General features: G+C 43.4%; 1 protein-coding gene across 2 annotated transcripts in view; it reads right to left on the bottom strand.

Annotated features, from left to right (window-relative positions):
- nadsyn1 (NAD synthetase 1) overlaps positions 1-24,951 on the bottom strand; it is a 100,611-nt gene that overhangs the window by 10,047 nt on the left and 65,613 nt on the right. For both annotated transcript variants that reach the window (XM_060839119.1, XM_060839120.1), the window contains 3 exons: positions 23,321-23,489; positions 10,071-10,206; positions 3,329-3,435 (listed from right to left, as the gene is read on the bottom strand). In XM_060839119.1, the coding sequence (XP_060695102.1) occupies positions 3,329-3,435; positions 10,071-10,206; positions 23,321-23,489 (412 nt within the window). The remainder of the gene's footprint in view (positions 1-3,328; positions 3,436-10,070; positions 10,207-23,320; positions 23,490-24,951) is intronic.

Here is a 24,951-nt window from a genome sequence, read left to right as displayed (position 1 = left end):
ACTTGGGGCATAATTTTTTACCCTGCTTAGTCCCAAGGTAAACCACAAGGTAAAGAAATCCCTTTGTTGCTGGAAACTAGCTCTCTCAAATGGTTATTTGAAACAAACACCGGTGACTACTGAAGCAGGTTAATTATTATTCCCTTCAGACACACAGGAAAACCTTTGTGTCACTAATTCAAAATCCAAACAGAAATGATATTAAAATACATAACAATCACAAATAATCAACCACCTAGCTACAGGTCTGGAGTTACATGTAGGCTAGATCAGGTAAGGTATGGCTGTTTCTTTCCCTAATGGGCATTAGATTTATTTTTTAAAAGCCCAATCAGGTTATTAATTTTATTCCAGCTATTAAAAAATTATTGAATTAAAATTTCACCATCTTCAATGGTGGGATATGAACCAATGTCTCCAAAGAATTAGCCTGGGGTCTTATATTACCAGACTGGTTCCTGTGATGGCAGGACTTATGTATGAAAAGACACTGAATCAGTTTGGACTATATTCACAAGAGTTTACAAGAATGAGGGGAACCTCAGAAAATGGCAAAATTCTTATAGGAATAGACTGGGTAAACGTAGGAAGGTATGCTTTCCTCTATTGGACAGAGCATTGAAGATAGGAGTTGGGAGGTCATGTTGTGGCTATACAGGACATTGGTAGGCCACTTTTGGAATATTGCATGCAATTCTGGTCTCCTTCCAATCAGAAGAATGTTGTGAAACTTGAAAGGGTTCAGAAAAGATTTACAAGAATATTGCCAGGGTTGAAGGATTTGGGAAGAGGTTGAATAGGCTGAGGCTGTTTTCCCTGGAACATCGGAGGCTGAGAGGTGACCTTATTGGGGTTTATAAAATCATGAAGGGCATGGATAGCTTAAATAGACAAGGTCTTTTTTCAGGATAGGGGAGTCCAGAACGAGAGGTCACAGTCTAAGGATGCAAAGCCCTTTAGGGCTGAGATGAGAAGAAAGGTCTTCAGCCAGAGAGAGTGGCTAGCCAGTAGACTTCTCTACCATAGAAAGCAGTGGAGGCAAAAACATTGAATTTTGTCAAGAAGTCTAATATAGTTCTTAGGAGTAAAGGGATCAAAGGATATGGGGAGAAAGCAGGAACTTGGGACTAAGTTGATCAGCCATGACATCAGTGAATGGCAGAGCAGACTCAAAGGGCTGAATGGCCTACTCCTATCTTGGAACGTTTATTATTACTACATACCTCTGCCCCATAACTGACCTAGACTCTAGCTCAGCCCCATTGTCATCGCTCTCTATGTTAACCTCAGTCTCTGCCCCTGCCTCCGTTGAATGACTGCTGAAATCCCTGAACTCCTTTCGTTCTCTGCCTACATCTCAACTCCAATCTCCATAAAGGGGACGTCATCCAGCCCTCATTGCCAACTCGTGTTGAGCCCCTTTCTCCCATCACTTGCTACTGTTGGACTTCATGACTCAATATCTCTCCCTTCCCCAAGCTTCAATAAAACTTTAAACTTCCAAGTATCTCAATGTTCACAATTCTCCGTAACAAACTGCATGGTCGGCAGGATCTCTGGGAGCTTGGGACATGGAAAAGAGGTTACACATGGTCAGAGGGTTGGACAGTATGTTTACAAGCCACCCTTAGATTGGACCATTTGTGAGACGAGTTTCCACCTCAGTTTGAGAAGGGTCCAAATCAAAATATGTAAAGGAGCTGTGCAGTGTGTGTGTGTGTCTCATGTTCCAAGGGTGAATGAGGAAAGAGAAAATACAACAATACAGCAAGGAACCGACCCTTCAGCCCACCAAGCCTGTGCTGATTCTTATTTAGACCCGCTACTTATTGCCGATAGGTGGTTTCTATCCCTCTATTCGCTGCCCATTCATAGGTCTATCAAGACAGGGCCTAAACGTTGTTAAATGTGCCTGTTTCCACCACCTTCACTGGCAGTGCGTTCCAGGCACTCAGTGAAAATTGTTCCCCCTCCCTCACCTTGAACCTGTGCCCTCTGGTGGTTGACCTTTCCACCCTGGGAAAACAGCTCTGACTATCCACCCTATCTACACTTCTCAAAAGTTTGTAAAGCTCTCTCAGGTTGCCTCTCAGCCTCTGTCTTTCAAGTGAAAACAGAGTTTACCCAGCCTCTCCTGCTCCAGACCAGATGATATCCTGGTCAACCTTCTCTGCACCCTCTCCAAATATCCATGGGTCCTTCTGATAGTGTGGTGATCAAAACTGCAAGACAATACCAAGGGCTACAGGCGGCCAATGAATACTGATGTGACTAAACAAAAATAAAGCTGCCTAATGTGGGAGAGGTCAAGGACAGGGCAATGCTTATCTGTAGGCTGCAGAAAATTCAAACTGTACCCTATCAATAGACAGTTAAGCTGCAAGTGGTGCACGGTAAGCATTTATGGACAGGTACAGATGCAGAATCCACTGAGATTCCTGGACATCTCTCAGGCAGACTCTCCAGATGGATGGCCTATCCATCTGAGGGGTTCTTGTGTCGGACCAAGAGGAGGGAGTAGTCTGGGACAATTGCAGATGCTGGAGATTAGAGTCGAGAGTGTGGTGCTGGAAAAGCACAGCAGGTCAGGCAGCATCCGAGGAGCAGGAAAATTGACATTTTGGGCAAAAGCCCTTTATCAGGGACAACTGTAGGTCAATAAGTTACATATTGGCTTTACAATTGTTAATGGGATAACTGATTACATTTTACAATTGAATTAAAATTCAATCATTTGAAAGTTTGAGTCCTTATTGAGGCTAACTCAAATTGACGTGATCACAAGAAGTTTGGCTTGTTTAGGTTTTGATGGTTTCAGCTTCCTCTGGTAGAATACAGCAACTATAACATTTCCTCCTGTGTCTTTCCACTGGAATAAAGCTTTGACAACTCAAAACATTTCAGATTCCAGAGAGGTGGTTCAAAGTCTCCATCACACCTTCATCCACTAAGGCTACCAGCTCTGCAAACCTTTGAGCTACCTCATTGGCAAAGTTTCTCATCATCTTCCCTGTATTTCTTTGTATGGCTTCGGTGTCAAACTCTATTGGTGAATGGTGCAGTGAAGTGCTTTGGGGTGTTTTACAAGGTTTAAAAAGTCCTTTACAACCACAAGTACATCTTGAATAATTTCAATTGCAGCAAGGTGCAAATTGTGGGACAAGTTGACTTCTTATGAGACTCTCAGAGAGACTCTACAGGGAGTTCACACTCAACTACAGTAACCTGCTGGTCATCTTAGGAAAAAATACAAATTCACAGAAAGCGAGTCATTTTGACTAAACTACAACTAAATCCACGATTTTGCGAAATGGACAGGTGAGCTCACCTCTCATCCACATTGGCTGATCCAAGAACCAATGAGCTTCCAGGTTTTCCAGAAGTCCATAAACATAACTGAGCAAAGAGATAGGCGATGACCATGCGAATTCTTGCCTGGAGAAGGCAAACACAAGAAAGCAAAATTCATGACTGAAGCTCTAAATGCTGGAAATTTCTTACAGCTAATATTAAAATTAAAATCCCAAATTTAAGAACAGGGAACTCCATTTAGTATAAAGCCCAACCTCTCATCATTAACGAGCAGCAAACAGCTTTGCCAGAAGACAACTCCTTTCATGAGTAAAATGGCTGTGGTTTGAAAGACGGTCCCTTGCGGTCAGGGAGATATGATCTCCAGATGAATGATCAGTCAGGCAAGAGCGTCAAACTTCAGCTTAGCAATATCAATGGCAATGCTAGGCCATCTCCCTAACACATGTCCCACTCCCACACCAATTCTTCAATCAGTAACAAACCAATAGCCCTACGGCTGAGGTGACAAGCTTCATTGTGTCAGAACTGTTGGGACTCACTCTTGTGATGCCATGCCACAAGGCTGTGGGCCTAAGGGCTGGAAAATGGGATTACAATAGTTAGATGGTGGTTTTTGACTGGCACAGACTCAATGGGCCAATGTGCTGTACACTTCTATGACCCTACGGCAGGGGGCTGTGTATCTACACTGGGAAAAGCAGACAGACATTAAATCCGGGAACTCCACTGCACAAAGAAATAGCAGGATTTCATCAATGGTGGAGTATGCTATCCCTAGTCTGTGACTCCCTGGGATCGAGAAGAAACAGGAAGAGAGCTCCCAAAACTTCTCATTTTACCTAATTTTCAATCACTTCTCAACACCACCAGTGCCTCAATCCAGGTGGCGTTCTGGAGGGCGCGATGACATCACACATCCACTGGTTATATCTGTGCCAGCACAGGGGCTCGAAGATCTTTCCTCCACTTTCCGTCTCACTCTCCTTGATTCTGCCTGTGAGACTGTGGTATTGCTGATGGAATTCTCTCTTTTGGTCAAATATTTGCAACTGAATCTGCTGTAACCCCCACGGGGTTGGGCAGGGTGGGTGTGGGTGCAGGCAATACATTTAAAGAGAGAGCATTAAATTAATCTCACAATACATCTCAGCAGTAATGTTCACCAGTGATAAGGTAGTTCATAACAGCTGATTGCTGCATCAAAGGAGACACAGTTTTGTGGATCGATAAGTGACAAGAAGTCTGCAATCTAATGTTTTGGCAGAAGTTTAAACAGTCAAGCATCGGGAACAAGGAAATCAGTTAAAGTCAACCAGCTGCTCTAAAGCCAGGTGAGTGTGGTATTAAACAGTGGGAATAGTTGTTCCATTTGTTCGTTTGTCAATGAAGCATACAGCTCCTGCAAGACTCATCTTAGAAGGATCCCAATTTGACCAACATTAAAACAGCCTGAGCTGATGTGATGATGTCCTTTATAATTGTCACTTTCTAAAACATACCGACTTGAACACTGCACGCAATATTGCCTTCTGGGAATGTCAGCAGGGCCAACCATTTACAGGAGTGGTGCAAAGTGTTCACTAACTCTGGCAGGATACATGCTGGCTCATTTTAAAGATGTACATTTTAGTGTAAAGCAGACAGTGAGGGAAAAGTAGTGGGTGGCATGGTGGCTCAGTGGTTAGCACTGATGCCTCACAGCACCAGGGACCCAGGTTTGATTCCCACCTCGGGCGACTGTCTGTGTGGAGTTTGCACATTCTCTCAGTGTCTGCGCGAGTTTCCTCTGGGTGCTCTAGTTTCCTTCAATGATCCAAAGATGGTACTGGTCAGGAGAATTGGCCATGCGAAATTGCCCATAGTTTTCAGGGATGTGTAGGTTAGGTTCATTAGTCAAGATTAAATATAGGAAAATGGGAGTGGGTGGGTTACTTCTCGGAGGGATGGTGTGGACGAGTTGGGCCGAAGAGCCCGTTTCCATTTGGGGCCAGGGAGGGCGATCTTGAATTCTACTTAAACTAGATTTCAATAAACACACATTAGAAAGCAGGACTGAAGAAACTGGAAATCTGAAATAAAAATATTAAATAGTTAGAAACATTTGCAGAGAAATAACGAAAGTTAATATTTCAGGTCAAAGAATAGAGTCATAGAGATGTACAGCATGGAAACAGACCCTTCGGTCCAACCCGTCCATGCCGACCAGATATCCCAACCCAATCTAGTCCCACCTGCCTGCACCCGGCCCATATCCCTCCAAACCCTTCCTAGTCATATACCCATCCAAATGCCTCTTCAATGTTGCAATTGTACCAGCCTCCACCACATCTGGCAGCTCATTCCATACACGTACCACCCTCTGCATGAACAAGTTGCCCCTGAGGTCTCTTTTATATCTTTCCCCTCTCACCCTAAACCTATGCCCTCTAGTTCTGGACGCCCCGACCCCAGGGAAAAGACTTTGCCTATTTACCCTATTTATGCCCCTCATAATTTTGTAAACATCTATAAGGTCACCCTTCAGCCTCTGACACTCCAGGGAAAACAGCCCCAGCCTGTTCAGCCTCTCCCTGTAGCTCAAATCCTCCAACCCTGGCAACATCCTTGTAAATCTTTTCTGAACCCTTTCAAGTTTCACAACATCTTTCCGATAGGAAGGAGACCAGAATTGCAGGCAATATTCCAACAGTGGCCTAACCAATGTCCTGTACTGCCGCAACATGACCTCCCAACTCCTGTATTCAATACTCTGACCAATAAAGGAAAGCATACCAAACGCCGCCTTCACTATCCTATCTACCTGCGACTCCACTTTCATGGAGCTATGAACCTGCACTCCAAGGTCTCTTTGTTCAGCAACACTCCCTAGGACCTTACCATTAAGTGTATAAGTCCTGCTAAGATTTGCTTTCCCAAAATGCAGCACCTCACATTTATCTGAATTAAACTTTATCTGTCACTTCTCAGCCCATTGGCCGATCTGGTCCAGATCCTGCTGTAATCTGAGGTAATCCTCTTCACTGTCCATTACACCTCCAATTTTGGTGTCATCTGCAAACTTACTAACTGTACCTCTTATGCTCACATCCAAATCATTTATGTGAATGACAAAAAGTAGAGGGCCCTGCACCGATCCTTGTGGCACTTCGCTGGTCACAGGCCTCCAGTCTGAAAAAACAACCATCCATCACCACCCTCTGTCTCCTACCTTTGAGCCAGTGCTGTATCCAAATTAGTTCTCCCTGTATTCCATGAGATCTAACCTTGCTAATCAGTCTCCCATGGGGAACTTTGTCGAACGCCTTACTGAAGTCCATATAGATCACATCTACTGCTCTGCCTTCAATCTTCTTTGTTACTTCTTCAAAAAACTCAATCAAGTTTGTGAGACATGATTTCCCACGTACAAAGCTAGGTTGACTATCCCTAATCAGTCCTTGCCTTTCCAAATACATGTACATCCTGTCCCTCAGGATTCCCTTCAACAACTTGCCCACCACCGAGGTCAGGTTCACCGGTCTATAGTTCCCTGGCTTGTCTTTACCACCTTTCTTAAAACAGTGGTACCATGTTTGCCAACCTTCCGGCACCTCACCTGTGACTATCGATGATACAAATATCTGAGCAAGAGGCCCAGCAATCACTTCTCTAGCTTCCCACAGAGTTCTCAGGTTCACCTGATCAGGTCCTGGGGATTTATCCACCTTTAACTGTTTCAAGGCATCCAGCACTTCCTCCTCTGTAATCTGGACATTTTGCAAGATGTCACCATCTATTTCCCTACAGTCTATATCTTCCATATCCTTTTCCAGTAAATACTGATGCAAAATATTCATTTCGTATCTCCCCCATTTTCTGTGGCTCCACACAAAGGCCACCTTGCTGATCTTTGAGGGACCCTATTCTCTCCCTACTTACCCTTTTGTCCTTAATATATTTGTAAAAACCCTTTGGATTCTCCTTAATTCTATTTGCCAAAGCTATCTCATGTCCCCGTTTTGCCCTCCTGATGTCTCTCTTAAGTATACTCCTACTTCCTATATACTGTAAGGATTCACTCGATCTCTCCTGCCTATACCTGACATATGCTTCCTTCTTTTTCTTAACCAAACCCTCAATTTCTTTAGTCATCCAGCATTCCCTACGCCTACCAGCCTTCCCTTTCACCCTGACAGAAATATACTTTCTCTGGATTCTTGTTGTTATCTCATTTCTGAAGGCTTCACATTTTCCAGCCATCCCTTTACCTGCGAACATCTGCCTCCAACCAGCTTTCGAAAGTTCTTGCCTAGATTTGATTTGATTTATCAATGTCATGTGTATGGAGGTACAGTGAAAACTGTTGTTTTATGTGCTGTGCAAACAGATCACAGTATACAAGTACATCAGGGTAACAGAACAGAGTGCAGGGTTCAATGTTACAGCTGCCAGAGAAGGTGCAGAGAGCGATCAACATTAACATTAAAGAGATCCATTCAAAAGTCTGATAACAGCAAGGAAAAAGTTGTCCTTGAGTGTGTTTGTATGTGCAATGAACTTTTGGATCTTGTGTCTGATGCAAAAAGGTGGGAGAAAGTATGACTGTGATGGAAGGGGTCTCTGATGAGGTTGTGATTTGAAGATGCTGGGGTGTACAAAGCTAAAAATCACACAACATCAGGTTATAGTCCAATAACTTTTGGAGCGCTGCTCCTTCATCAGGTGGTTGTGGAGGACACAATTGTAAGACACAGTTTATAGCAAAAGTTTACAGTGTGATGTAAATAAAATTATACATTGAACAATCCCTTGATTGTTTGTTGAGTCTCTCATCTGTTAGAATGACCATGATAGTTTCACTTCTTTCATATGTAAATCACAAAACCCTTTTTTAAAGTTACATTCTCAGGTTAACTTTAACAATTGGTGTCAGTGCAGATAAGAAGTTGAAGGTGTTAGCCCCCTGTGTGCTCTGTCTGTGCCATAATGTTTAGACTGATTCTAATCTAAAAAAGTTAACAGTCTTACATGGATTCATGCAATTTTTGAGCAAAGTACAATGTAACTCTCAAGTACAAGTTCACCTCACAAACGTGCGTGTGAGAGAGAGAGAGACACACACATACACACAGAGTGTAAAGGGGTCTAAGTCTGTGAGAGGGTGCATGTGTGAGTGTGTCTGTGTCTGTGTGTCTGTGTGTCTGTGTGTGTGTGTGTGTGTGGTGCAATGCTGGTCACCTGTAGGTTCCGGTTGAGGGCCTCCCTCTGGGTACAGAACTTAGCTATCAGCCTCTGCTCGGCCACTTTTCACAGCTGTCCATCCCGAAGTCCGCCTTGGAGGATGGTCACCCGATGGTCGAATGTCCCGGACCACAAGTGTTCTCCGACTGAGAGGGAACACTCCTGTCTGTTGATTGTTGTGCAGTGCCCATTCATCCATTGCCGTAGCCTCAGTTTCCTCAATGTACCATGCCTCAGGGCATCCTTGCCTGCAGCGCATGAGATAGACAACGTTGGCTGAGTCATACAAGTACCTGGATACCACCATTACACGTGGGGGCACCTCTCACCACGTATGTGGCAGGTACTCCTGCAACTCAGCCAACGTTGTCTATCTCATACACTGCAGGCAAAGATGCCCTGAGGCATGGTACATTGCGGAAACGGAGGCTATGGCAACAGATGAATGGACACCGCAAAACAAACAGACAGGAGTATTCCCTCCCAGTCGGAGAACACTTCACGATCCAGGACATTCAACCTCGGACTTTTGGGTGACCATCCTCCAAGTCGGACTTCGGGATGGGCAGCTGTGAAAAGTGGCCGAGCAGAGGCTGATAGCTAAGTTCCGAACCCATAGGGAGGGCCTCAACCAGGACCTTGAGTTCATGTCACATTACAGGTGACAACCATTGCGCTACACACACACACACACACGCACACGTTTGTAAGGGTGAATTTGTACTTACAGAGTTACATGATACTTTGCTCAAAAACGGCATGAATCCATGAAAGACTCTATTAATTCATTTTGTAAGATTAGAATCAGTCTAAACATTATGGCACAGACGACAGCACACAGGGGGCTAACACCTTCAACATCTTTTCTGGGCTGACACCAATTGTTAAAGTTAACCTGAGAATGTAACTTTTAAAAAAAGTTTTGTCATTTACATATGAAAGAAGTGAAACTATCACGGTCATTCTAACAGATGAGAAACGTAACAAATAATCAAGGTATTTTTCAAGGTATAATTTCAGTTACATCACACTGTAAACTTTTGCTATAAATTCTGTGTTTACAATTGTATACTCCACAACCACCTGAAGGAGCGATGCTCCAAAAGCTAGTGCTTCCAATTAAACCTGCTGGACTATAACCTGGTGTAGTGTGATGTTTAACTCTGATTATGTTAGTTGCTTTCCCAAGGAAATGGGAAGTAAAGATGGTGTCACAGGAGGGGTTTGCGTGATGGACTGAGCCGTGTTCATGACTCCAGTTTCTTTTGCTCTTGGACTGACTAGTCATCAGAATTGTCACCAGTCAGAAAAGTCACAAGGTTAGCTCAGTGTTTTGTCTCTACAAGTACTGTCTGACCTGCTGAGCATAGTCAGAACTTTCCTTGATCATTTCACATGTTACATTGAGTGTATGTGGACGAGTGATTGGGCTCACTATTATTCTTTACGCTACATAGCTATGCCTTTTGCATAAACCAAGCTACATTCACCCATCATGCAGGTCACAAGATGTAGCAGAAATTCCACCTACATACCTGCAAATTCTGTAGGGCAAGGTTTTCTCTTCTGCTGCCACCGTGTGCTGCAAACTGTGGAGATTTACCGGTTACCAGGCGGAATATTCCCATCATCGCCTTCACCGCTGGATCGATGTTCAAGTTTATGTGATAACTGAAAGGAGATAAAATCAGACTATTAATAGACAATAGGTGCAGGAGTAGGCCATTCTGCCCTTCCAGCCTACACCACCATTCAATATGATCATGGCTGATCATCCTTGATCAGTATCCTGTTCCTGCCTTATCTCCATAACCCTTGATTCTACAATCCTTGAGAGCTCTATCCAACTCTTTCTTAAGTGAATCCAGAGACTGGGCCTCCACTGCCCTCTGGGGCAGAGCATTCCACACAGCCACCACTCTCTGGGTGAAGAAGTTTCTCCTCATCTCTGTCCTAAATGGTCTATCCCGTATTTTTAAGCGGTGTTCTCTGGTTCGGCACTCACCCAGCAGCGGAAACATGTTTCCTGCCTCCACAGTGTCCAATCCTTTCATAATCTTATATGTCTCAATCAGATCCCCTCTCAGTCTTCTAAACTCAAAGGTATACAAGCCCAGTCGCTCCAGTCTTTCAGTGTAAGGTAGTCCCGCCATTCCAGGAATTGATCTTGTGAACCTACGCTGCACTCCCTCAATAGCCAGAATGTCTTTCCTCAAATTTGGAGACCAGAACTGCACACAGTACTCCAGGTGTGGTCTCACCAGGGCCCTGTACAGCTGCAGAAGAGCCTCTTTGCTTCTATACTCAATCCCTCTTGTTATGAAGGCCAGCATGCTATTAGCCTTCTTCACTACCTGCTGTACCTGCATGCTTACTTTCATTGACTGGTGTACAAGAACACCCAGATCTCTTTGTACTGCCCCTTTACCTAAATTGATTCTATTTAGGTAGTAATCTGCCTTCCTGTTCTTGCCACCAAAGTGGATAACCATACATTTATCCACATTAAACTGGATCTGCCATGCATCTGACCACTCACCTAACCTGTCCAGGTCACTCTGTAATCTCCTAACATCCTCCTCACATTTCACCCTGCCACCCAGCTTAGTATCATCAGCAAACTTGATCTACTGGATCTCCCTCGTCCATCTTCAGAGTTACATCCTCAAAAAATTCCAGAAGATTAGTCAAGCATGATTTCCCTTTCATAAATGCATGCCGACTCTGACATATCCTATTACTACTATCCAGATGTGTCGTAATTTCATCCTTTATAATAGACTCCAGCATCTTTCCCACCACTGAGGTCAGACTAACTGGTCTATAATTTCCTGCTTTTACTCTCCCACCTTTCTTAAAAAGTGGTACAACATTAGCCACCCTCCAATCCGCAGGAACTGATCCTGAATCTATCAAACTCTGGAAAATAATCACCAACGCATCCACGATTTCTCGAGCCACCTCCTTCAGTACCCTGGGATGTAGACCATCAGGCCGTGGGGACGTATCAACCTTCAGACCTAACTGTCTTTCCAACACCAATTCCTGGCAAATATTAATGCCCTTAAGTTCAGGTCCTTCAGCCACTGTTACCTCAGGGAGATTGCTTGTGTCTTCCCCAGTGAACACAGATCTGAAGTACCAATTCAATTCTTCTGCCATTTCTTTGTTCCCTGTAATATATTCCCCTGTTTCTGTCTTCAAGGGCCCAATTTTAGTCTTATCCATTTTTTTTGCCTTTCACATACCTAAAAAAGCTTTTACTATCCTCCTTTACATTTTTGGCCAGTTTACCTTCGTACCTCATTTTCCCTCTGCGTATTTCCTTCTTAGTAATCCTCTGTTGCTCTTTAAAAGTTTCCCAGTCCTCCATTTTCCCACTTATCTTTGCTATGTTATACTTTTTCTCTTTTAACTTTATATGATTCTTAACTTCCCTCGTCAGCCAAGGCCATCCATGCCTCCTCCTAGGATCTTTCTTCCTTTTTGGAATGAACTGTTCCTGCATCTTCTGCATTATACACAGAAATATCTGCCTTTGTGCCTCCACTATCACCCCTGCTAAGGTATTGCACCATTGAACTTTGGCCAGCTCCTCCCTCAGCTCCATAGTTCCCTTTATTCAACTGAAATATTGTCACTTCTGATTGTACCCTCTCCCTCTCAAATTGCAGATCGAAGCTTATTGTATTATGGTCACTACTTCCCAATGGCTCCTTCACTTCGAGGTCCCTGATCAATTCTGGTTCATTGCACAATACCAGATCCAGAATTGCCTTCTCCCTGGTAGGCTCCAGCTGTTCTAAGAATCCATCTCAGATTAAGATTGAACAGTGATTACTCTCCTGTTTTAGCAATGTCAGGGGTAGTGTTATCCAGTGCAAAACAATCCTCATGAGATGTGTACAGTAAAGTTCCTCTCTCATGATCTGCTTAGTCCACATTCCCACCTCGTTTCACTTGTCCCATCGAATCATAGCGGATTCTTAAGGAACTTGACAGGGTAAATACGGAGAGGAAGTTTCCCCTCATTAGGAATGTCTGGCACCAGAGGGCATAGTCTCAGAATTTAGGAGTGCCAATTTAAGACTGAGATGATGCGGAATTTCGTCTCTCAGAGGGTCGAGAGCCTTTGGAACTCTTTGCCACAGAGAACTGCGAGGGCAGAGTCCTTGTGTAGATTTAAAGGCTGAGATCGATAGATTCTTGATCAGTCGGGGAATCAAGGGTTACAGGGAAAGGGCAGGAAAGTGGATGTGTGGAATATTGGATCAGCCACGATCCTATTGAATGGTGGAGCAGGCTTGATGGGCCAAACAGGCAGAAGTAGGTACTGCAGATGCTGGAGATTGGAGTCAAGACTGTGGTGCTGGAAAAGCACAGCAGGTGAGGAAGCATCAGAGGAGCAGGAGAATCAACGTTTTGGGCAAAAGCCTTTCATCAGGAAAGGTCCAAACAGTCTACTCTTGTTCCTGTTTCCTTACAGTCTTATTGTTGGAATCATAAAAAAAATGTCAATTCAATTATTCACGTTGCTTAAGTGAAGGGACTCTCAGAAAAGGTGAAACTGGAACCTCAGTGATGCAATAGTAGTGCCCATACCTCTAAACCAAGAGGTCTAGGTTTGGGTCCTAGCTGCTCCAGAGGGGTGTCTTACCAGCCATGAATAGTTGGTGAGAAATCCCAAGGACCATGGGTTTGTATCAGCCTGACATCATCCCCCTCATTCTTCTTTTGTCTAATTTAAAATAAAGACTCAGCTGTTTACCCACTGTTTCTGAAGTAAACATTTCTGTCCAACTGGCAAAATCTCTCTACAAGAAAGATAGCACAGAACAAACTCCTTTTCAGAGCATCGTACAGTTACAGCCACTTAGGCATATCAGTGTACTCTCGGAGGGGAAAAAAAGCCTGAAAATAATTGAATAATTGACATTGTCCCTTGAAGCGAGAGTGTCTTCATATGTGTTCAAGTGAAGCTCCACTTACTGCTTACAAGGCGAGCAGCTTATTTCCTGATGCACAGAAAAAATTCAAAACAAATCAAATCATGAAAAGCACCATATTTTCACAAAACAAACCAAGGCAGCTGCTCTCTTAAACCCCTAACTATTTGTTTGTACAAAGTATTTCTTTTGTAAAATGGACAGCTGGTCAGCATGGATGAGTTGGACCGAAGAGTCTGGTTTTGTGCTGTATATCTCTATGACTCTGGATGACTTGTCCTGAAGAATCAGGGAGAGCAGAGCCGATGGAAATACCAAGAGGGATCCAGTACGAGATTCTTGCCAAAGTGAAGTGATGTGAAGTTCTCAGTAATGAGAAGGAACTAATAAGAGTTTAATTTAAAGTCTGGTTGAAGATTTGTAGCTTGGGTGTCCGTTGTTGTGGTAAAGGACCCAATAGCCAGCACGAGCCAAACTAACGTAGTTTACAAAATACCATGCAAGGACTGCACAAAACACTATATAGGACAAACAGGAAGACAGCTAACAATCCGCATCCATGAACATCAGCTAGCCACAAAACGACACGACCAGCTATCCCTAGTAGCCATACACTCAGACAACCAGGAACATGAATTTGACTGGGAAAACACCACCATCATAGGACAAGCCAGACAGAGAACAGCCAGGGAATTCCTAGAGGCATGGCATTCATCCACAAACTCCATTAACAGACACATGGACCTGGACCCCATATACAAACCACTACAGCTGAAACGGACACCCGGAAGCGGCAAGAACAAACCACTATAAATACCGGAAGAAACATCAAAGCAGCGCTTCACAGGAGGCTCCAACAGCACTGATGATGTTCCCTAGCCAGGGAACGAAACGTTTGCAGCAAAAACTTCCAGCTCGGCGAACAGAACCACAACAAGAGTTTAATTTCCCCCCCCCCACTGATTGTTTAATATATTCACTGCATTATAAGTAATGCTTATCAATGTTGATATTTGTTTGTTAGAGTCTTCAAACTGGTTCCTAAAAACCTTAAAAGCTGGTGATTCATACTTCTCATGAAACAGACTCAAGGCCGAAGCAAAATTAAGCCACGGTATTTATTTTCAGAAATTCAGCTCTTCCAGACCATGCTATCACTCAGTGAAATCATGGCTGATACAAAAACAAACTGCTGGAGAAATTTAGGCGGTCTGGCAGCATCTGTGGGATTAATGTTCCGAGTCCAGAGACCCTTCTTCACAACAGATTTTCTATTTCAGATTTCCAACATCACAATTCTTTGTTTTATTTTAGATCATAGCTGATGTTCTGTTCGGTCTCTGTTAACTATGTAGGTCCCTTGGAGGGTCAACCCAAACAGCCCCATAGATGATTGAGGTTAGAGTTTCTATTCAAGTGCTGCTTTCTAGATGGGTACCATAAGGCTGGAATGCATTCTCTCTCCCTCCAATGCCACTTTGATTTAGTCCCTCCTTTGTCTCCACTTTCTTGATGAGGCAGTGTTTGGATCTTGATTAATTGGGTGTCCTGTTAACTTGGTGGTGGGTTATTTAAATAAATAAAAAAGGAGGGCTCTGTTCAACTCCCTTGCTCCCCCCCAAACCCTTCTTCGGTTGTGTCATTGTTAGACTGTGCCTGAGGGGTAGTGTTTGTAATTTGTTTAATTGGGTGAATTGGTAAATGGGTGGTGGACTTACTTATACATTTTTTAAAAGTCTACCGCTGCCCAGACATCCTTTTACCATGCCTTCTATCGGTGGGCTGCAGAGATCCTAATAATGGGCTTTCCAATGATGGCGTGTGGCATGGTGACATGGTGGTAATGCCACTAGACTAGCAAATAAGTTTAGGCCAATGTTCTGGGGACCTGAGTTTGAATCCCACCATTGCTGGTTTTAAAATTTGACTTGAACCAAATCCCAAGTAAAAATGCTCGTCTAATGGTATCATGCAGCATTGATTGCTACAAAAACCCATCTGGGTAGCCAATGTCCTTCCAGGGAGGAAAATCTTCCATCCTTACCTGGTCTGGCCAACATGTGACTCCAGACTCATGCAGCAATGTGGTTGACTTGTAATTGCCTTCTAGGCAATTGGGAAAGGTAATAGAAACTGGCTTAGCCAGCGATGCCCACAGCCCATAAACAAATTTTGCAAAAACGTCCTCATCCTTTCCATCAGGGGCTTGGGGTGGAGAGTCTGAAGATTCAGGTGACTCACAGATTTCCAGCCCAATGATTTATTCTGTGGCTTGTGTAATCCATCAACCATGTGTACACTGGCTGTGGGAAACAGTACCTGTTTATTTATTTAGAAAGCCTTCTGTTAATGTTCTGAGGATATACTCAATGAAAAAAATGTGTCTCATCATCTCCTTTAAAACTTTCTCAGCCTCACCTTAAACCAATGCCCCCGAGGGACTTAACAGAATCATAGACTCTCTCCAGCATGGAAACAGGCCCCTCGGCCCAACAAATCCACAGTTGACCCTCCAAAGAGTAACTGACCCAGACGCATTCCCCTACCCTATCGCCCATATGTACCCCTGACTAATGCACATAACCTACACATCCTTGAACTCTAGGGCAATTGAGCAAGGCTAATTCACCTAACCTGCACATCTTTGGATTGTGGGGTGAAACAGGAGCACCTGGAGGAAACCCACGCAGACACAGGGAGAATGTGCAAACTCCAGACAGTCGCCAGAGGCTGGAATTGAACCCAGGTCCCTGGCGCTGTGAGGCAGCAGTCATAATCACTGAGCCATTGTGCCACATGGTATATTTGACATTTCTACCCTGGGGAAAGAGAGAGACTTTGACTATCTACCTCATCCATGTCTCTCAATTTTGTCAACTTGTATCAGGTCACCCCCCAGCCTCCAACACTCCAGCAAGTTTGTCCAACCTTTCCCGATATCTAATACCATAAGACCACTGCAAGAAATAGGTGTGGAAGGCAGGTCATTCGGCCTATTGAATACACTCCACTCCAGGACATATCCTGAGACATCACTTTTGCACCATCTCCAAAGCCTCTGCATCGTTCCTACAGTGTTGCAAGCAGACTTGTACACAGTGCTCCAAATGTACCTGAATCAAAGTCTTATATGGCTGCAACATCTCTTGCCAACTTTTATATGCAATGCCCGAACTGATGAAGACAAGCATGCCAATACACCTCCTTTACCACCCTTTTCCACTGGTGTTACCACTGTCAGGGAGCTATGGACTTGCAACCCAAGGTCCCTCTGTATTTCAGTGCAAATAATTTCCTCTTGCATTTGATCTCCCAAAATACATCACCTCACACTTGTTCAGATTAAACTCTGCCATTTCTTCACCCAACGTTCCAGCTGATCTTATCCTGCTGTATCTTTTGACAAACCTCCTCACTATCCACAACTGCACCAATTTTCATGTCATCTGCAAACTTATGAATCAGACCATCTACATTTTCATTCAAATCCTGTGTGTGTGTGTGTATGTGTGTATATATATATACGTCCCAGCACTGATCCTTGTAAAAAACCACTGTTCACAGACCTACAATTAGAAAAATAACCCTTGACAACTACGGTGTCTTTTATGGTTGAGCTATTTTTGTATCCAACTTTCCAATTTACCATGGATTTCATGCACTTTAATCTTTTGGACCAGCCTACCCTGAGGGACCTTGTTGTTTTAAGTCTGTCCAACAGAAAGGCTGCAGTAGTGGGTTCAGTGGATTCTTTCTTGATTATATGTTTTTGGAGATAAGTCTCTTGATTAAACTTAAAATATAAGCCATAGGTATTAATATAACCTGGAGCAGTGTTTGTAGAGGAATAAGACGGTGTTATTTTCTGGGTCTGTAGATTGTGAAGGAGCAAAATGGCCTTTGCAGTGATATGTACTTCTTGTCAGATGTGGGAATTTAAAGAGAGTTTAAGGGTTACTGCGGATTATATCTGCCGTAAATGCTGTTGGATGCAAATCTTATCAGATCGGGTGGATCGGTTGGAGAGACAGATAGAAGTGATGAGGAATTTGCAACAGCAACAGTATGTGATGGATGGCAGTTATAGGGAGGGGGGGAAAGTCTCAGACACCGTCACATAGACGGGTCAACTCCAGGAAAGGTAAGAGAGGTAGGCAGCTAGTGCAGGAATCTTTTGTGGATATACCCATTTCAAACACGTATACTATTTTGGAAAATGTAGGGGGTGATGGACTCTCAGGAAAACGTAGCACAAACAGCCAAGTTTCTGATAGTGAGACTGGCTCTAATGCAACGAGGGATACGTCAGCTTCCAAGAGATCAGTTGTGTTAGGGGATTCTGTAGTCAGAGGTACAGACAGATGTTTCTGTGGCCAGCAGAGAAAAAGCAGAATGTTGCGTCGTTTCCCTGGTGCCATGATCAAGGATGTCTCAGAGGGTGCAGAATGTTCTCACAGGGGAGAGGGGCCAGCAGGAGGTCATTGTCCACATTGGAACCAACGACATTGGAAGGGAAAAGGTTGTGACTCTGAAGGGAGATTACAGAGAGTTAGGTAGAATTTTAAAAAGGAACTCCTCAAGGGTAGTAATATCTGGATTACTCCCAGTGCTACAAACTAGTGAGGGCAGGAATAGGAGGATAGAGCAGATGAATGCATGGCTGAGGAGCTGGTGTATGGGAGGAGGATTCACATTTTTGGATCATTGGAATCTCTTTTGGGGTAGAAGTGACCTGTACAAGGAGGACGGATTGCACCTAAATTGGAAGGGGACTAATATACTGGCAGGGAAATTTGCTAGAACTGCTTGGAAGGATTTAAACCAGCAAGGTGGGTGGTGCGACCCAGGGAGATAGTGAGGAAAGACATCGACTTGAGATGGGTACAGCTGAGAACAGAAGTGAGTCAGTCAGGGCAGGTAGGGACAAGGTCGGACTAATAAATTAAACTGCATTTATTTCAATGCAAGGGGCCTAACAGGGAAGGCAGATGAACTCAGGGCATGGTTAGGAACATGGGACTGGGATATCATAGCAATTACAGAAACATGGCTCGGGGTGAGCAGGACTGGCAGCTTAATGTTCCAGGATACAAATGCTACAGGAAGGATAGAAAGGGAGGCAAAAGAGGAGAGGGAGTGGCGTTTTTGATAAGGGATAGCATTACAGCTGTGCTGAGGGAGGATATTCCTGGAAATACATCCAGGGAAGTTAATTGGGTGAAACTGAGAAATAAGAAAGGTTGTATTGGTTGTATTATAGAACCCCTAATAGTCAGAGGGAAATTGAGAAACAAACTTGTAAGGAGATATCAGCTATCTGTACAAATAATATTGTAGTTATGGTAGGGGATTTTAACTTTCCAAACATCAACTGGGACTGCCATAGTGTTAAAGGTTTAGATGGAGAGGAATTTCTTAAGTGTGTACAAAACAATTTTCTGATTCAGTATGTGGATGTATCTACTAGAGAAGGTGCAAAACTTGACCTACTCTTGAGAAATAAGGCAGGGCAGGTGACTGAGGTGTCAGTGGGGGAGCACTTTGGGGCCAGTGACCATAATTCTGTTCGTTTTAAAATAGTGATGGAAAAGGATAGACTGGATTTAAAAGTTGAAGTTCTAAATTGGAAAAATGCCAATTTTGACGGTATTAGGCAAGAACTTTCAAAAGCTGATTGGAGACAGATGTTCGCAGGTAAAGGGTCAGCTGGAAAATAGGAAGCCTTCAGAAATGAGATAACAAGAATCCAGAGAAAGTATATTCCTGTCAGGGTGAAAGGGAAGGCTGGTAGGTATAGGGAATGCTGAATGACTAAAGAAATTGAGGATTTGGTTAAGAAAAAGAAGTAAGCATATGTCAGGTATAAACAGGATAGATCGAGTGAATCCTTAGAAGAGTATAAAGGCAGTAGGAGTATACGTAAGAGGGAAATCAGGAGGGCACAAAGGGGACATGAGATAGCTTTGGCAAATAGAATTAAGGAGAATCCAAAGGATTTTTACAAATATATTAAGGACAAAAGGGTAACTATGGAGAGAATAGGGCCCCTCAAAGATCAGCAAGGCGGCCTTTGTGTGGAGCCACAGAAAGTGGGGAGATGCTAAATGAATATTTTGCATCAGTATTTACTGTGGAAACGGATATAGAAGATATAGACTGTAGGGAAATGGATGGTGACATCTTGCAAAATGTCCAGATTACAGAGGAGGAAGTGCTGGATGTCTTGAAATGGTTAAAGGTGGATAAATCCCCAGGATCTGATCAGGTGTACCCGAGAACTCTGTGGGAAGATAGAGAAGTGATTGCTGGGCCTTTTGCTGAGATATTTGTATCATCGATAGTCATAGGTGAGATGCCAGAAGACTGGAGGTTGGCAAACGTGATGCCACTGTTTAAGAACGGTGGTAAGGACAAGCCAGGGAACTATAGACCAGTGAGTCTGACCTCAGTGGCGGGCAAGTTGTTGGAGGGAATCCTGAGGGACAGGATGTACATGTATTTGGAAAGGCAAGGACTGATTTGGGATAGTCATCATGATTTTGAGTGGGAAATCATGTCTCACAAACTTGATTGAGTTCTTTTTGAAGTAGTAACAAGGAAGATTGAAGAGGGCAGAGCAGTAGATGTGATCTATATGGACTTCAGTAAGGCGTTTGACAAGGTTCCCCATGGAAGACTGATTAGCAAGGTTAGATCTTATGGAATACAGGGAGAACTAGCCATTTCGATACAGAACTGGCTCAAAAGGTAGAAGAGAGAGGGTGGTGGTGGAGGATTATTTTTCAGACTGGAGGCCTGTGACCAGTGGAGTGCCACAAGTATCGGTGCTGGGCCCTCTACATTTTGTCATTCACATAAATGATTTGGATGCGAACATAAGAGGTACAGTTAGTAAGTTTGCAGATGACACCAAAATTGGAGGTGTAGTGGATAGCGAAGAGGGTTACCTCAGATTACAACAGGATTGGGATCATATGAGCCAATGGGCTGAGAAGTGGCAGATGGAGTTTAAATAAGATAAATGTGAGGTGCTGCATTTTGGGAAAGCCAATCTTAGCAGGACCTTTACACTTAATGGTAAGGTCCTAGGGAGTGTTGCTGAATAAACAGACCTTGGAGTGCAGGTTCATAGCTCCTTGAAAATAAATTTGTAGGTCGATAGGATAGTGAAGGTGGTGTTTGGTATGCTTTCCTTTATTGGTCAGAGTATTGAGTACAGGAGTTGGGAGGTCATGTTGCGGCTGTACAGGACATTGGTTAGGCCACTGTTGGAATATTGCGTGCAATTCTGGTCTCCTTCCTATCGGAAAGATGTTGTGAAACTTGAAAGGGTTCAGAAAAGATTTACAAGGATGTTGCCAGGGTTGAAGGATCTGAGCTACAGGGAGAGGCTGAACAGGCTTGGGCTGTTTTCCCTGGAGCGTCAGAGGCTGAAGGGTGACCTTACAGAGGTTTACAAAATTATGAGGGGCATGGATAGGATAAATAGGCAAAGTCTTTTCCCTGGGGTCAGTGAGTCCAGAACTAGAGGACATAGGTTTAGGGTGAGAGGGAAAAGATATAAAGGAGCACACAGAGGGTGGTACATGTATGGAATGAGCTGCCAGAGGATGTGGTGGAGGCAGGTACAATTGCAACATTTAAGAGACATTTGGATGGGTATATGAATAGAAAGTGTTTGGAGGGATATGGGCCGGGTGGTGGCAGATGGGACTAGATTGGGTTGGGATATCTGGTCAGCATGGATGGGTTGGACCGAAGGGTCTGTTTCCGTGCTGTACCTCTCTACGACTCTATGACTCTAAATGCTTGAGTAAAGTCCACGTAGTCAACATCATTGACATTACTCTCTTTAACTGTCACTTCCTCAAAAGAAAAACAAGACTTTTTCCTGCATAAAGCCATGCTGATTATTCCCAATCAGTCCAGTCTTCTCTAAACATAATTAACTTCTGTCCCAAGTATCTTCTTCAATAATTTCCTTACCACTGATTTAAGACTCACCTGCCTATAATTTCCTGGATTATACCTGCTCCATTTGGAAAATAAAAGGAACATTAGCTATTCTTCAGTTTTCCAGAACCTCACCTGTAGATACAAAGATCTCAGTCAAGTCTTCAGCAATCTCTTTCCTCACGTTCCTCAGTCTTCTGGGATAGATCTCATCATTTCTTGGGGCCTTATTTATCTTAGTGCTTTTCATGACACCAACACAACCTCCTTCTTAATACTGACATGCCTGACAGTACCAGCAAACCCTTCTCTAATCTAACCATTATCCATGTCCTTCTCCTGTTGATGCAAAGGACTCATTAAAGAATGAAACCAACTCCTTTGGCTCCATCCATAAATTCCTTCCATTGTCCTTGAGCAGACCTACCCTTTCCCTCATTCTCCTCTTGCTTCTTATAGAAGTATAAATTGCTTTGGCATTCTCTTTAATTCTACTTGAGGGGACTATGAAATGTCCTTCGAGCCCCCCCAAATTTATTTTAAAAATATTTTTCTCTTTCCTTTATACTCTGCATTGGCCTTATCTGATATCAGTTTCCTAAATCTTACATGACCTTCCTTTTTGACTAAATTTCCAAAATCTCTTGACATCCAAGGTTCTGAATTTTGCCATCCTTATCTTTAATCCTCACAGGAACCTGCTGAACTGAATCCTGACCAACTGGCCTTTAAAAAGACTCCTATGTGCCAGATGTGGATTTACCTTCAAGCAGCTGATCCCAGTCCACTTTATCCAGTTCTTCCCTAACGCTGTTCCCCCAATTTAGCACTTTCACCTGAAGACCAACCATTTCCTCTTCCGTAACTATCTTAAAATGCATACAGTTATGATCACTGTACCCCTTGATATTGTTAATCTGTAGAAATCTATTGAGCACTGTCCCAAACACATTCAATGGCTGATCCTCCATAGCACAGTGGGAGACAGATTCCCAAAGATTCACCACCTTCTGACTGAAGAAATTCTTCCTCCTTTTATTCCAGAATACGCTTCTCCTTATTCTGAGACTGTGTCCCCTCATCCACCCGGGGAAAAAAACATCCTTCCCGTCTTTACCCTGTTGATTGCTGAGAGAAATTTATATCTTTGAATGTGATCACCTCTTAATCTTCTAAACTCCAGATATTAAAGATCCAGTTTATTTAATCATTCCTCACAGGACAAACCCTCAATCCAGAGAAGTAATTTGATCATTTAATAATTCAATAATCAAGACAATAGGTCAGAAAAGTTATATAAGAATAACATTTGAACAGTTCATGAAAATAATCATAAGAGGAATTAAAATTTCGTTCCAAAACAGCTGTTGTTAACCACAAGGATTATGTAGTGTGTAATCTCATCAATTACAACCTCAAAGTAGAACACTGTAATATAGAGGGTTTAATCATAGAAACACTACAATGTGGAAGGAGGCCATTCAGTCCACACCAATCCTCCAAAGAGCATCCTACCCAGATCCATCCCACTACCCGAACCCTGTAACTCCCCGGCTAATCCACCTAGCCTGCACATCCCTGGACAATGTGGACCATTTAGCGTGGCGAATCTTTGGACTGGGGGAGGAAACTGGAGCTCCCAGAGGAAACCCACACAGACACAGGGAGAACGTGAAAACCCCTTACAGACAGCCATCTGAGGAAGGAATCAAACCTGGGTCCATGGCACTGTGAGGCAGCAGTGTGAACCACTCAGCCACCATGCCATCCTGTTTGAAATCTTAGAAATCACTGCATAAATTTGAAAGGACGAGAGAGAAGACTGAACCAGTGCCTAAAATGCCATAATAAAACTAACCCATTTCCTACTTCCACCAATGCCTTACCTGCCAATTTGCTCTGCTAACTCTTTGGCTCGATTGCAAGTGTCTTGTGAAGAGTTCTCACTCGCCATGTAGCAGGTGATAAAGATGCGGTGACAAAATTCCCGTGGGTCCTTGGGGACATACTGAGGATCATTCACTATCCTCCGCGCATCTTCAATTACCTGCTGATCTGGACAGACAGAATGAAAAACCTCAAGAGCATTTTGACATAACCTAGCAGAGCCGTTTGACAGGAACATCATCCCAAGAAACTGCTGGAAGTTGTTTAACCTTATCTGAAAATATTCCTCATCAATTTACAGCTAAATTAAGACAAACTTCACTCAGTACAAAAATCTAACTTTTCTACTTTGTCAAAAAAATATTGTGAAAAGTATTGTTTAAAAAAATCAATTATTTTGTGAAGTGAAAAATCACAACACCAGGTTATAGTCCAACAAGTTTATTTGGAAGCACTAGCTTTCTGAGTGCTGCTCTTTCATCAGGTAGTTGTGGGGTATAAGATTGTAAGACACAGAATTTATAGCAAAAGCTTACAGTGTGATACAACTGAAATTATATATTGAAAAAGACCTGGATTGTTTGTTAAGTCCATCCTCTTTTAGAATGACCACGTGGTTTCAGTTCTTTCATATGTAAATCTCAGAAATGTTTTTAAAGTTACATTCTCAAGTGGACTTTAACAACAGGTGCCATGTGAGGCAGTCTGTACACCAATGTTCAGACTGATTCTATTTCACAAAAGGGATTTACAGAATCTTACAGAATCATGGAGTTTTTGAGCAAAATACAATGTAATTCTATTTTCACCCAACAAAATTATATATGTGTGTGCGCATGTGGGGGGATATGAATGTCTGTGAGAGAGTGTGTGTGAGTGAGAGTGTAAAGAGGTGTAGGTCTGTATGTGTGAGCATATGAGAGAGCGAGAGCGCGAGTGCGAGAGAGCGCAAGCGCGAGAGAGAGAGAGAGTGCGCGGGAGAGAGGGAGGAACCCAAGGTCTCAGTTAAGGCCATCCCCTGGGTACCGAAATTGACCATCAGTCTCTGTTCAGCCACTTCACATTGTTGCCTGTCCTGAAGTCTGCCTTGAAGGGTAGTCACTCAAGGTTCGAGGCAGAGTGTCCCAGATCACTGAAGTGTTCTTCAACTTGGACGGAACACTCCTGTCTGTTGATTGTTGTGTGGTGTCCATTTGTTGCCGTATCCTCTGCTTGATAGAGATGTATGTGTCCAAGAATGAGACAGATGCTAAAGCCTAGTCCATGGTGACTTTGATGGTGGGATGAAACTCATTGATAGCTCTGTGTTGTTGTTTCAATGACTCCTCGCTATGGGTCCGGAGGAAGAAAATGTCATCAATATACTTGGTGTATAGTGTTCGTTGGAGATCATATGATCTTATACTCCACAGGCCATGCTAAATTGCCCATAGTGTTAGGTAAGGGGTAAATGTAGGAGTATGGGTGGGTTTCGCTTCGGCGGGTCGGTGTGGACTTGTTGGGCCGAAGGGCCTGTTTCCACACTGTAAATCTAATCTAATCTAATCTAAACTACCTGAAGGAGCAGCGCCCCGAAAGCTAGTGCTTCCAAATGAACCTGTTGGACTATGACCGGGTGCTGTGTGATTTT

This window comes from Hemiscyllium ocellatum, chromosome 18 (genome assembly GCF_020745735.1).
Source record: "Hemiscyllium ocellatum isolate sHemOce1 chromosome 18, sHemOce1.pat.X.cur, whole genome shotgun sequence".
Taxonomy (NCBI): Eukaryota; Metazoa; Chordata; class Chondrichthyes; order Orectolobiformes; family Hemiscylliidae; genus Hemiscyllium; species Hemiscyllium ocellatum.
Note: the sequence above shows the minus strand (reverse complement) of the source record. Positions and strands in the feature narration are given on the sequence as shown.